We start from the raw sequence: 12494 nt of genomic DNA, 5'->3' as shown, positions 1-12494 counted from the left end.
CCACGTCTGTAGACACACTCCGTGGTGCACTCTCCACGTCTGTAGACACACTCCATGGTGCACTCTCCACGTCTGTAGACACACTCCAAGCGTGCACAGAGTGCACTGTTAAACAGCTCCCACGCCAGACAGAACCTGGGGCGAGTTTGGTGGTGTACCGGTCCTCACCAAGCCCCAGCATCTCACCCCAACTCAGCGCTCTCACGGAACAGGTGGTGATGAAGCAGTGGTCTAACACTTAAAGCTTCCACTGTTCTGCCTCTGTGGAATGGAGGACATTCTCTTCCCACAGCGAGAGGAGTCATGTGATGTGGAGTGTCCAGAGGTTCTGCGTGGCAGTTCTCACAGAGTGATGCCTCAGAATGAACTCAGAACAGTGTTTGGAAGAATTCATATTAAGATGAGGCTGCTTCGGGAAAGGGAGGATGGGACGGGATGGGGGATGGGATGATGTCGGACACTAACTCCTATTTAATGAGTAGGGCCCTAAGAGTAGCCCATCTCCCTCTGAGGTAGAAGAAAGAGTTTACCAAAGTGCATGCCAGGGACCATGTCATGGAGCCTTTTGTGACCTGCCTGTCCTCTATTTGATCATAGTTCTTAGAAAAGTGTGTACCGTTATGTTGAAGCCTTTCCCTGGAGGAGAGTCCTGTTGCTGTTTGTGACTACCAGCTGCAGGCCATTTGAAAGCCTTGCAACACCTAACTCTATGTCTGTGAGCAGGATGGTACCTTAGAGCAAGAGCCTGAATTCAAGGCACCTAGTGTGCAGATGAAGTGTGGTGCCAGGAAGAAAGAAGACAATAGACTTCTCAGCGAGAGAGTGAGTGGCGTCTAGGAAGGCTGGGAGCTAGGGCTGCCTCCATGGACAAGCCATAGAGGAAGCCATCTACATTTTTCATGGTGGGTCTCCCTTGATCTGCCCAGTAGTCCTGTGTGGTGGATACTGCTGTCTTCACTGTTAAGACACTGGTGGGGAGGAGTGACACACCCAAGTTCTACAGCTAGGAAGAAGTGGGATAGATTCAAACAAATATGCATACGTGTCATCTTCACGGAGTACATCTGAAACATGCTTATTCTGTGCCTGTGTGTACTGGGTTTACAGTTGCTCTCTGCGTTCCTCCTCCTAGGGATTCTTAACATTTGGGACCTGAGGACTGAGAAGTTCCCTATCCATCGTTTTGAGCACGATGCAAGAATACAGGCCCTCGCGCTCAGCCGGGAACAGGCCACGGTTGCCACTGCTTCTGCTTTTGACGTCGTGATGCTGTACCCTAACGAGGAGGGGTACTGGCATGTAGCTGCGGAATTTGAAGTTCAGAAACTGGTGAGCTCTTAGGATGTTTGTTAACTTGCATTCTGATAATCCCTGGGTCTAATAAAACAGATAGCAATGATGCCTGGGGCTTCAGTTTGTCAAACTCTCAACAGCCCACTGAAGTGGGTGATAGAATGTTCTTCAATCCCAAGAAGTCAGGAACGGCTCAGAGTGGTGGACAGACCCGCCTTTGCGTCTGAGCTGCGAAGTTGGGACTCAACTCCAAGTGTGGGACTGAGGTTATAGCTTAATGGTAGAACATTTACTTAATGTACATGAAGCCCAGGGGTCTAGCCCCTCCTCCTCTGTGTGTGCGGGTATGTGCTTATGAGGAGGTCAGAGGTGTTGGATAATGGAGCTGGATGTGTAAGTGGTTGTGAGCTGGGAATCTAATTCAGGCCCTTTTCAAGAAGCAATATAAGCTCTTTCCTGCTGAGCCATCTCCCCACCACTAGCCCCACTTCTAAAACAAAATTACACAGCAACACAAGCAGACATGGAGCTGGTTCAGGGTTTGTTCTACCATGGTTCCTGCCTCCTTCCGGCTAGCACAGCAGACGCACCCTGGAACCTGAGCTTAGTTTTTGTCCCAACGCCTAAGTGAACAGCAGTGGTGCGTGGCAGTCTGTGTAGAAGGGCGCGTTCATCCCACACTCTTGTCCCTGAGTGAAGTCCACGGAAGGCAGTGTAGATTGTGAACCAGGCTCTGGGGTGCAAATAAAACTGAGCCAGCTCAGGGCTCTAACAACTTCAGTTGTACACAGATCTTGTCCACCATGCAGAGATGGTTTGGTGATAAGGCAGTACTCGTCTGTGCTGAATTTGAATTTAATTTGAGCACACTTCATTTTGGCATTAGCCAGAGAAACAGAAGAGCCAGCCTTGATCAAGAATTGATGGCGACTTGGAACCAACTCCCCCTCCCTTTCCCTGTGGGGATCTTAGATTTGAATAGCAAGCACCTGGCATCAGGGCTTCACCTCCCTGAGCTGCTCACTGCTGCAGATAAGCTCTGTAGCTGTCATGCAGTGTTCCTCGAACATGACCTGCACTGTCAGCCTATCCTGGGGCCTCCAGAGAGACATGGAGTGCAGGGCTAACCAACATTGTGGACTAGCCACGGCTATGCAAGCTGAGCACCCCTCATGAAGAATAAATCCTGCCTTGGCAGTCAGGTGCCATCCTGGGACTGACTGGAAGCTTTTGGGGTCATTTACACTTCCCAGCGAATGGTGGCCACTGCCAATCTGAGCCTCTTGGCCTGCTAGAAATCCAACCGGAAGATGAAGTTAAATGGCTACCAGAAAGGCGTCTGTTTTAAGAAACTAAGAAATGGATTTTCTTTAGAGAGAGAAAGTGGGCAGCCCTGCTGAGGATGTGTCAACTCTCGGCATTGTTTGCCCGTCTGGATGCCAAGTTGTGACAGTATGCGCTGGGCATCCCTGGATCAGGCACCCCTGCCCATGGAGCCGGATCATCTTTGTTCCCTAGCTGTGCTTCCTGAATAACAGTGGCACCATTCCCAGGTCTGCAGTCTAGCCTGGAGCAGCTGGCCTTTGTGATGGACCTGCAGCCCAAGATGTTGGGCTGCCTCGGCACAGTTTGGGCCCAAGATTAGCAGAGGCACCGGATGTTTGCTTGTGCTCAGCTCCCCAGGGCAGCCTGCAGAGCGCGGGCTTTAGCGCCTCTGGCATACCGTCTGGGCGATGCTGTCCTCCACACCATGGGGTTTCATGATTCCACAATAACTTACCCTCAGCATCCACACTCGGTGATTACTGAGCAGGTGTGCCTGAAATAGACTGCTGTGGGTATTGGGTCACCTTAACTGAGGATCTTCCCTGTGCAGTCAGAGAAAATGCTGACATGACAGGAGCGTGTTTTGTCTGCCCTGGTCTCTGTCCTCAGGTGGTCCTGTGGCACAGGGCGATCAGTGCCTGACAGGCAGACAGGAGAGTGCTAAGAGCGGCTTGGGTCTTCTGGTGATGCATTTGTGGTACTTACACATAGTTTTCAGATGCTCTTCTTCATTTGGAACTCTGGGAGTCTCACTTTTTCAATTTCTGGTAAAACAATAAAATAAGGATTACTCTAAACACTACTGTGTTCAGGATTTAAAAGACCCAGTAAAACTAACAGCCAGAAACTGCCTTTCCATCTCACAGCCTGTTTCAACCCTTGAAGACACACCCCTGCCTGAGCCTTATGGTTCCACCCATCTGCCCAAATTTTGGGGTAGTTCCTTTGCTCCATCTCCATTGTGATCCCACTGGATGATAAAGAAGCCTTCAGGTTCTCCTGTGGTTGTTGGGCATTTGCTGCATGGCTGTATCATGTCTGCACAGTGACAGGAGCGGCCCTGCAGTGAACACCATGCACAGCCCTTTGCTGTGCGGATATCTGTCAGCACTGCTAGACGGACCTCCTGAGAGTCAGAGTGAGCTTGGCACTGTGGGAGGTGTTGCCAGTCTTTCCTGAGTAGGAGTCAGACTGGGTTACGTTCCCTGTTCACCTCTAACTCTGTGACCTCTGGCTTCCTGGTCCTCTTGGGGCGGCAGGTGGAAAATGGTGTCTCCGTGGTCTTTGCTTTGTTCCTTTCCTTCTCAGAGTGTGTTGTGTTTCTGCTGTTACAGGCATCTTTTCATCTGGTCAGGAGCCATGTTCATCCCTATAAATAAATGATACCTATGCCCAACTGTTTCTGTGAGCTGGGCCTCTGCCCTCTAGATGTACAGGGGAAATTCCTTTCATGAACAAATCAAGATGACTGTGGGTAACTAAACAACTCCTCTCTTTGCAGGTTGACTACCTGGAAATAGTTCCAGATACTGGGAGGTACCCTGTGGCAATAGCCACAGCTGGGGACCTGGTGTACCTGCTGAAGGCTGAGGACTCAGCCAGAACCCTCCATTATGTCTACGGCCAGCCTGCCACGTGTCTGGATGTCTCAGCCAGCCAGGTTGCCTTTGGGGTGAAGAGTCTGGGATGGGTGTATGAAGGAAACAAGGTACGGAAACAGTGGCTTGTACGCTAGCAAGAAAAAGCATGGGGTTAATTTGTTAAATGCAGCTGAAACATTAAGCTCTTCCTGTTCGGGTTTAGCTTGGTTACTTGAAGTAGGGTCTCGCTGTCTCAGGCTGGCCTTGAACTCACTATGTAGCCTTGTGCCCCATCTCTTCCCGAGGGCTCGGAATAGCAGTGAGCACCACCACGCCTGGCTGCTGCACTCTTGATGCTCTTGTTTCCAGCTGTTAGGACAGTGGACTAGCATGGCAGAAAAGAATCAAGCAAGTGAACGGAACATGAGTGAAGATTTTCTCCTCCACTGCACACAGTAGATTATTAGTGATTTCCCAGTGTCTTCATACCTAGACACATCTGTCGACAAGGGGCAGGTCTTTGCAGACATGGGGTCATGGTATGCACCCTGTTCTGTGCCTAGCATTTACTCAGCAATGTGCCTCAGACAGTGTTTCATATCTCATGGCCCAGCTCTCTGCCCTAGAGTTCCAGCATGTGCTTAGAGCTCATATAGGCTGTGTAGCCAATGCTCTCACTGATGTACATGTATGTAGGCCACCCTCACTGTTTGGGTCGCCTCGGGGAGTGCTACACCACATACTGCGACTTGCAGAGATCCTTGTGCAGTCTGTCTTTAGGATATGCATCACAGTGTAGGTAGCCAGTGAGACAGCTTAGCAAGTAGAGACATTTACTACACAAGCCTGATGACCCCACTTCTGTCCCTGAAATGAGAAGAGCAAACTCCACAGAATTATCCTCTGACCTCTACTCATGTGCCATGGCTTATGTGTCCCATGCACACAATAATGTGATGAAGTCAGGAAATGAAATGAAAATTTTCCATTACAGTTTCTGTAGTTATTAGCTGCATGAAAGTGCCCGCTGACGTGAGCAGACAGGAAGACAGTCTTCGCTAACTCTCGGGTGATGACTGTGCTTTAGCACTGCAGGGTTTTCCTCCCAACTGCAGGCCAAGTCCTCTGTCTTAAAGCTGGCTGATGGGAAGATTCAGGGGACGCTGGTGAGCTTTCGTTTGTTTAGGATCCTTCTGGTTTGCCTGCTCTTGACCCCACTGGCAGTCGGGGTCTTCCTGGGAAGGAACATCTGAGCCTAGGGCTCCTTCTAATGAAGGAGTTCCCTTTCCTACACATCTGTGGTGTGGATTGGAGAGGCAGACTCAGCACATAAGGTGTGTAGCCCTGTCCCCTCAAGCCAAGTTGCCTAGACCTCCTTGTGCCTCTCTCTCTTAGACATTTTTTAGGTTAATATATTTTATATGTGAGAGTCGTTTATCTGCCTCTGTTCTGTGCACCACATGCGTGCCTTGTGCCCTTGGATGTCAGAGTGAGCTTTGCTCGGCTCCGTGGAGAAGAGTACTTGGTTCACGTCAGTGCTGCTCTGCTAGCCCTGGCGCGATTCTCTCTTCTCTGCTGCTCACACTTGGACCCAGGCTCCCATGGTGTTTCTGCGTTTCATTTCCCAGTATATGTGAGCTGTCCAGTCAGATACTGATTTGTTAGGTGCCACTGGGGCAGTACTCAAAAGCGGAAGCATCCGGGCTTCTACTTAGACAAACAAGAAGAATGGTCAGTGGCTGCAAAAGCCTTTCTGCAAGGCAGCACTTTGTGTTGGATCAGTCCACGTGCCAGAACAGACACTCCTTCTGGGTCACAGCTGGGAAACCTGAGGGGAAGACAGCAGCCGGAGTGACTTCCCAGGCAGGGGCAAGGAGGAGGGACCTGTTTCTCTGTCTGAGCTGTCCGAGGTTTCCTTCCTCCACTCTGAAAAGACTCTGGTTTCTAGAGGAAGGACTTGATGGCTCATTTTGTCTGTTTTGCTCAGTTTTATTACCTCATTTGTTTTTAGTGCTCTCAGTGAAGTCAAGTGCTGGCAACATTAATCCTCATCTGTTTGAAGTCTTGGTATTTTTAATCGTTCTCTCTCTTTCGGTACCTAGGGCTCTACTTGCTAATAAGCATGGGCTCTGCCACTGAGCTGCGCCCTCGATTCTGCTCCTCTTCTCTGCCGTGTTACTCCTAAGGTCCTGCTCCTTAGCTGTCACAGCTGCACTGACCCCTCCACTCACAGACTTCCCGACCCAGTGGAAAGCACTGACTGTACAGTCAGCTCAGTAAGAAATTCGCTTTTTTAAAATTCATGCTTAAACATGTCCCACCCTGCGCATTGCTCACTAGTTTTGGTTGCTCTTTTAAAGTGAGGCATGGAGGTGTTTTGATCACACTAGTGTCGCTGAGCCCATCAGTTTACATGCTGACGGGAGCAGTCAGACATGCAGATGTGCGTACCTCAGTATGGTGATGTTCCCCCAACATCAATGCCACCCACTTGGGGAGGGAGACGAGGACCAGGCACCCTGTCGGCCCTGTTCTTTAGTTTCACAGAGCATCTCCTTTTCTTCACTGTGTCTTCTGCTTCCTCGAAGCACTGGGCATTAATTACGGTTACTGGTATGTGATGGTCAAACCGTGTCATGGAAGTTCAGTGCTGTTTGTGAACACTGTGATTTGGCCATGTGCATTCAACTTGGCAATGCAAGCCACTGTGCCATTTATTAGATTGCTGTGAGCTGCCTAGCAGCAGGTCTGCCTGGAGCTGTGCACACATTGTGGGGGCGTCTGTGCTTCTGGCCTCTATAACTGGGACTCAGATGAAGGCTTTTATGGGAACATTTGTACCTGGGGCTTAACTGTACTTGACTGTTTGAGCCTTGATGAGGACACACTGAAGTCCAAATGCTGAGATGGATTTTAGTCAGGAGTAAAACTCTGTAACTCTCTGTCGACGTGTCCAGGGGTGCTGTTCCTGATCACTGGACAATGTGTTTTACCACATGCTGACCACACTGGTGTTTTACAGGCACCACAGCTGCATGAGCATTGAGTAATGGTGTTTCAGCATCCACACTCCGTCCACCCAGCAAACCAGCCAGCCTGTCATGTGGTCGTCACGGATACTCACCACATCAGTGTGTCTCTGGCATTTCTCCACACTGGGCCGTCAAGTGACTAAACTCTTAATAAGCCATTTACAAAGATGATCTGCCTGAGCTTGAGAGCAGGCTGTCCTCTGTGGTGCACGCGGAAGGCCTTAGAGAGTTAGTGCTCAGCACATCTGGACTCCCATGGGACGGTTATTCCCAGGCTTGATTTGGAGGTCAAGGCTGGTGGCCACAAGGATTTACCAGTATTTCTTTGGTTGTATAAAGTCAGAAAAAAAATGTCTAATTTATATTTTAGCTTTCCTTTAGAAGTTGGGTTTTTAACAGTTTTATGTTACAGGTGTTTTGCCTGAATGTATATGGTGCGCTATGGTATGCAGTGCCTACAGAGGCCAGAAGAGGGCGCTGGACCTCTGGAACTGGAGTTACAAATGGTTGAGAGCCACCATATGGGTGCTGGGAACTAAATCCAGGTCCTTGGCAAGAGCAGCCAGTGCTTTGAACTTTTGAGCCCCTGCTCCAGGCCCTAATGTTTTTTTTTTTTTAAAGCACTTTTATTCTGATAAAATAAAGCATCCTCCTGATTCATTGCTTTTATTCTGATAAGGTAAAGCATCCTCCTGATTCAGAAGTTCAAATGAGAGGAGCGCCAGCTGAGAGATTCCTCCAAGGTCCTCTCCATCCCCTGCCCATCTTTTGGTTTTGGAGCCAAGTTGGTGATGCCCATTTCTTAGGCATCCTGAGATGGACCATGAGCAGCTTCCCAGCAAAGTGCCATCCTTCCTCTATAAAGTGTGGATGGAGCTGGACGTGGTAGTGCACACCTTCAGTCCCAGCACTCTGGAGGCAGACAGATGGACCTCTGAGTTCAGGGCCAGCCCAGCCAGTCAGGGCTCCACAGAGGAACCTTGTCTCGGGGCAACAAGGATAAGCGGTAGAACTGTGTGCTACAGTTTTGCACCTTGTCTTTGTCTGCAGGGAAGTCTGTTGGGGTAGTTTTGTAAGACACATCATAGAGTTCCCTGGTCTTGTTCTGTCGGTTTTTGGAACTTTGTAGCATTGCAGCCGATGGGTGACCTCACCATCAGCACCAGAAGGTGGGTTACTCATTGAGGACCTGCTGGGGCAGAGTGGTGTGCTTCTTCATGACATTGACAGCACTGGCTCTGTGCTAGGGTGCGGTTGAGGGGACTGGCACGGCTCCCCAGGATCCTCTGTGGTTGGGGGGGGGTGTGAAGCTGTGGCTGACTTTGCTGTTCCGTTCATACTTCACATCAGTGTACCTGGAAGATGAGCGGCTGGGCCACATGGCTTCACTAGCATCACTTGACCCCCCTGGGCCAGGTCATAGCGGAAAGAGTGCTGACATGCACTGCTGCGTGCCTCCCCTCTGCTTGTTGGGTACTCTTTGGGGGTCCATGATCTGTTGAATAGTTTTCTCCTTTGTTAGTGAGGGACGGCCACATGACATTTGAGTTAGGTGAGTGGTGCCAAGGCCTGTGTGTTCTGTCTGTGGACCGTGCTCTTTGCTGCGGGCAGGAGTGACAGCACAGGAATGGCGGCCCCACAATAAGAGGGGCTACTCAGAGGTCTTTCAACTGTCAGTAGAAATGGATTCTGAATTCTTGATGTCCTTTCTTGGGTTCTCAGACTTCTGTGATACATTTTCTAGAGGTAGCCACTACTAAATGGCAGGTGACAGTAGAAGTAACAAAAGGAGGGGCGGAGAGATAGCTCAGTAGTTAAGAGCACTAGCTGTTCCTCTAGAGGACCTGGGTTTAATTCCCAGCACCCACATGGCAGCTCACAGCTGTCTGTGACTCCAGTTGTAGGGGATCTGACACCTTCTCACCAATGTACATAACATAAATTAAAAAAAAAAGAAGTAACAGAAGAAAAGTGTCTTGACCATCTCACTTTATACTGCAGTGCAGTCAGCGCAGCTCTAAACATGGCCCTTGATGCTCAGGCAGCCTTCTCGATTTTGTTGTGTGTGTGTGTGTGTGTGTGTGTGTGTGTGTGTGTGTGTGTGTGATAGTTCTGAATTCATCAGCAGTGCTTTCCTTTCTGTGGTCATTTATAATAGCATGCTACCTTTATTAATCCCTTTGCTGCCTGAATTAAATTGTGCTCTCAGGGTGGACAGCCAGAGGCAGAACTGCCCTGGTGGAATCATGCTGTCAATGAGTCTCATGCCTCATAAAGGGAGCTGGAGCCCCACTTAGTGCTCTTAGCATCCTTCTATGTATCTGGACATATTTCCCAATTTAGTTCTGAAGCACTTGGCTTTGATGGCAGATTGTATTAAGCATCACACGGCGTGCATTCTAATCAGGGCGAGGGGTGAAGTCATCGCAGGCTGGAATGTGCTGGGCAAGAAGGCTGCCTTGGGCTGCAGTAGCTTATATCATGCTAGAAAATAATTGCTCGAGTCTCTGAGCTAATGACTCCATGTGCAGCCAGGAAGAGACTTGGGACTAGTTGTCTGCACTGGCCACAGGGTTAGCTGTCTGTCTGGATCCTCAGGGGTCAAAGTGTGGCTGCAGACGGGCCACTCTCTGCCACGTCTTGCCAGGATCAGAGAGCTAGCTTTTCTTTAGTTGACGTTTCTGTTTTTGAGAATTAAGACTTGATACTTCACATGCAGAGCAAATAAGTAAACATTGAAAGTTTATAAAATGTTTTCACATTCTACCCAAAAAACACTCTCTCTCTCTCTCTCTCTCTCTCTCTCTCTCTCTCTCTCTCTCTCTCTCTCTCTCTTCCTATGCTGGGGAGTTGGTAGCTAACTAACCCTAGAGACTAGTTCAGCATTCTCGCATTCTGTCACATCACTGGGTTGGTTGCATGGGCCTGTGCAGGGTCTGATGGGTCCTGGAAAGAGATGAATGGAGCATGTTTTTCTCTTTCGGTTCTCGACCTGTGCTCTTTTACAGTGACCAGCAATGCAGAGTTTTCTCTGGTAGAGATGGACACAGTGAACTTGGGGGATTCCAGAGTGCTGACAGTCTCAAAGATAAATGGATGAGAAATGAACACTCAGGATTGTTTGTGCAGGTTTAGTATTCAAATAATGCCAATAATTGATATTGTTGGTATTATTGATAATGAAACTCCACAGCTTTTACTAAGAACCTTGAAGTATTGCCACAGAACCCCAGGGTTGCTCTAGACTTGTCAGCCCCACTCAACTCAGAGGCCTCTGAGGACTTAGAACAGAGCATCCACAATGCCATGCAACATGAAGGGTTCTGTGGAAGACATTAAGCATTGTTTAAGATCCTGGTTCCTAGAAGGGTGAAATAGCATGGTGGAAGGTTTATACAGGGAACGGTGGCTTTCACTAGGGGCTCAAGCAGGGCTTTTGGAGTCAGATAAACTTTGGGCAAGATATTTGCCTTGATTATTTGTAGGCAGAGACTGCTTGTTTGTTTCTGACCTCCTAGACCCAAAATAATCACACAGAAACTGTATTAATTACAACACTACTCAGCCTGTTAGTTTGGGCTTCTTATTAAATTAACTAACTCTTACATCTTAATCCATTCCTATTTTATATATTACCATGAGGCTTGTGGTTTACCAGTAAAGTTCCCCAGTGTCAATCTCCTTCCGTGGCTACATGGTCTCCCTGACTCTGCTTTCCTTTCTCCTCTATCTGCTAGGAATTTCCACCCTACTCTATTCTGCCGTAGGCCAAAGCAGCTTTATTCATTAACCAATAAAAGCAACACAGATATCGAAGGACATCCCATATCGCTTCCCCTTTTCTGTCTAAATAAAAAGGAAAGTTTTAGTTTTAACATAGTAAAATTACATATACCAAAATATTTATCAAGCAAGAATTAGTTATAATATTTATATTTATTTTATCTTTTATCATAACTAAAGAAAATTATAACTATTCTTTAACTCTGTTAAAGACCCTAGAAGCATATAATATTACCTAAGTTAGCAAGAAATGCATTGTAAACAACTTTTAAAACTCTAGAATTGACAGAGACATCTTGCTGCCTGGACAGTCACCCAAAGTTCTTCTGTAACATTGGAACATCCATCTTTAGCCTACAGGCCCATAGTATCCAGCAGACTTTTCCATGAAGCAGGAAATTTTAAATACAGCTCTGCCTATATTGGCAGTTTGTCCGTCACTTTCTTCTGTGTCCTGCAGAATGTATGACAGACTTTTTCATAAAGCAGGAACCCCGAAAGATCATCTCACCTTTAGGCAAGTTCAGCAGTCCTCTCTCTGTGGGTCCTGCACGTCCAGTTTATGCAGCATATCATCAAGCAGTCCTGACAAGAGCAGTTTCTTGCCCAAATGTCTAACCAACTCCATAACCAACTCTTCAGCCTATCATCCTCTTGAAGTAAATTGGTGCTTCCAGTAGCAGACGTGTCTCACTGTTGAGGAGAGTCTAAGTTCTTAAAACATTTTAAATGTCATATTCTGTAAATCTTTAAAGGTTTGAAGAATACCTATCTATCTGAACTATATCTCTGAACATCTATTAAACCTAACTAACATGGCTACAAGCTTAACTATTATAGATGACTATCTATTAACCTGTATTTCTTAATCATTCTTTACATTTTTAATGAGCTGCACAAACAGTCAAGAGCAGAAGTACAACAAAATTGACCTTAAATTTGTATCAATAAACCAAGATCCATTCCAATGCAAAGTATTCATCTCTATATCATATCCCCCTTTAAATGTATACATTTAAACATTTATAAACAATATTTGGGAATTTGGATCCCACATCAATTTTCCCGAGTGAGAAATTGGGGTGGTGTTTAGCACATGACTGGTGCTCCTGTATCTACTAGCATTGGGGTGTTGTTGGGGTTGTGCGGGTCAAGACAACAGACCTGAGGACAGGAGCCTGGGGTGGCCAGGAAGGTTGGAGCCCCAATGATCCATTTCTTTTCCTGAGACTGGATTTTTAAAAGCCTGTGAGTAGGAAGAGCCTTGTGGAGCTAAAGGAATGAGCTAATAAGGAGCTGAGTCACCATACAGCCTTGCTGGCAAGGCTTCTGTCTCCACACAGGCTTGTATAGTTTGGATGCCACTGACATTTGTAATAGTTCCTTTTTTTTTTTTTTTTTTTTTTGAGACAGGGTTTCTCTGTAGCTTTTGGTTCCTGTCCTGGAACTAGCTCTTGTAGACCAGGCTGGCCTTGAACTC

At 47.7% G+C, this 12494-nt stretch overlaps 1 protein-coding gene across 1 annotated transcript in view; it reads left to right on the top strand.

The window, feature by feature from the left end:
* The window catches only part of Fbxw8 (F-box and WD repeat domain containing 8), a 102073-nt gene that overhangs the window by 64998 nt on the left and 24581 nt on the right, over positions 1-12494 (top strand). The window contains exons 6-7 of the mRNA XM_005344342.2: positions 1133-1329; positions 4121-4327. Coding sequence (XP_005344399.1) covers positions 1133-1329; positions 4121-4327 — 404 coding nt within the window. The remainder of the gene's footprint in view (positions 1-1132; positions 1330-4120; positions 4328-12494) is intronic.

This window comes from Microtus ochrogaster, chromosome 2 (genome assembly GCF_000317375.1).
Source record: "Microtus ochrogaster isolate Prairie Vole_2 chromosome 2, MicOch1.0, whole genome shotgun sequence".
In the NCBI taxonomy this organism is placed as follows: Eukaryota; Metazoa; Chordata; class Mammalia; order Rodentia; family Cricetidae; genus Microtus; species Microtus ochrogaster.
The sequence above is the reverse complement of the archived record's forward strand: the minus strand, read 5'-3'. Positions and strand labels throughout refer to the sequence as shown.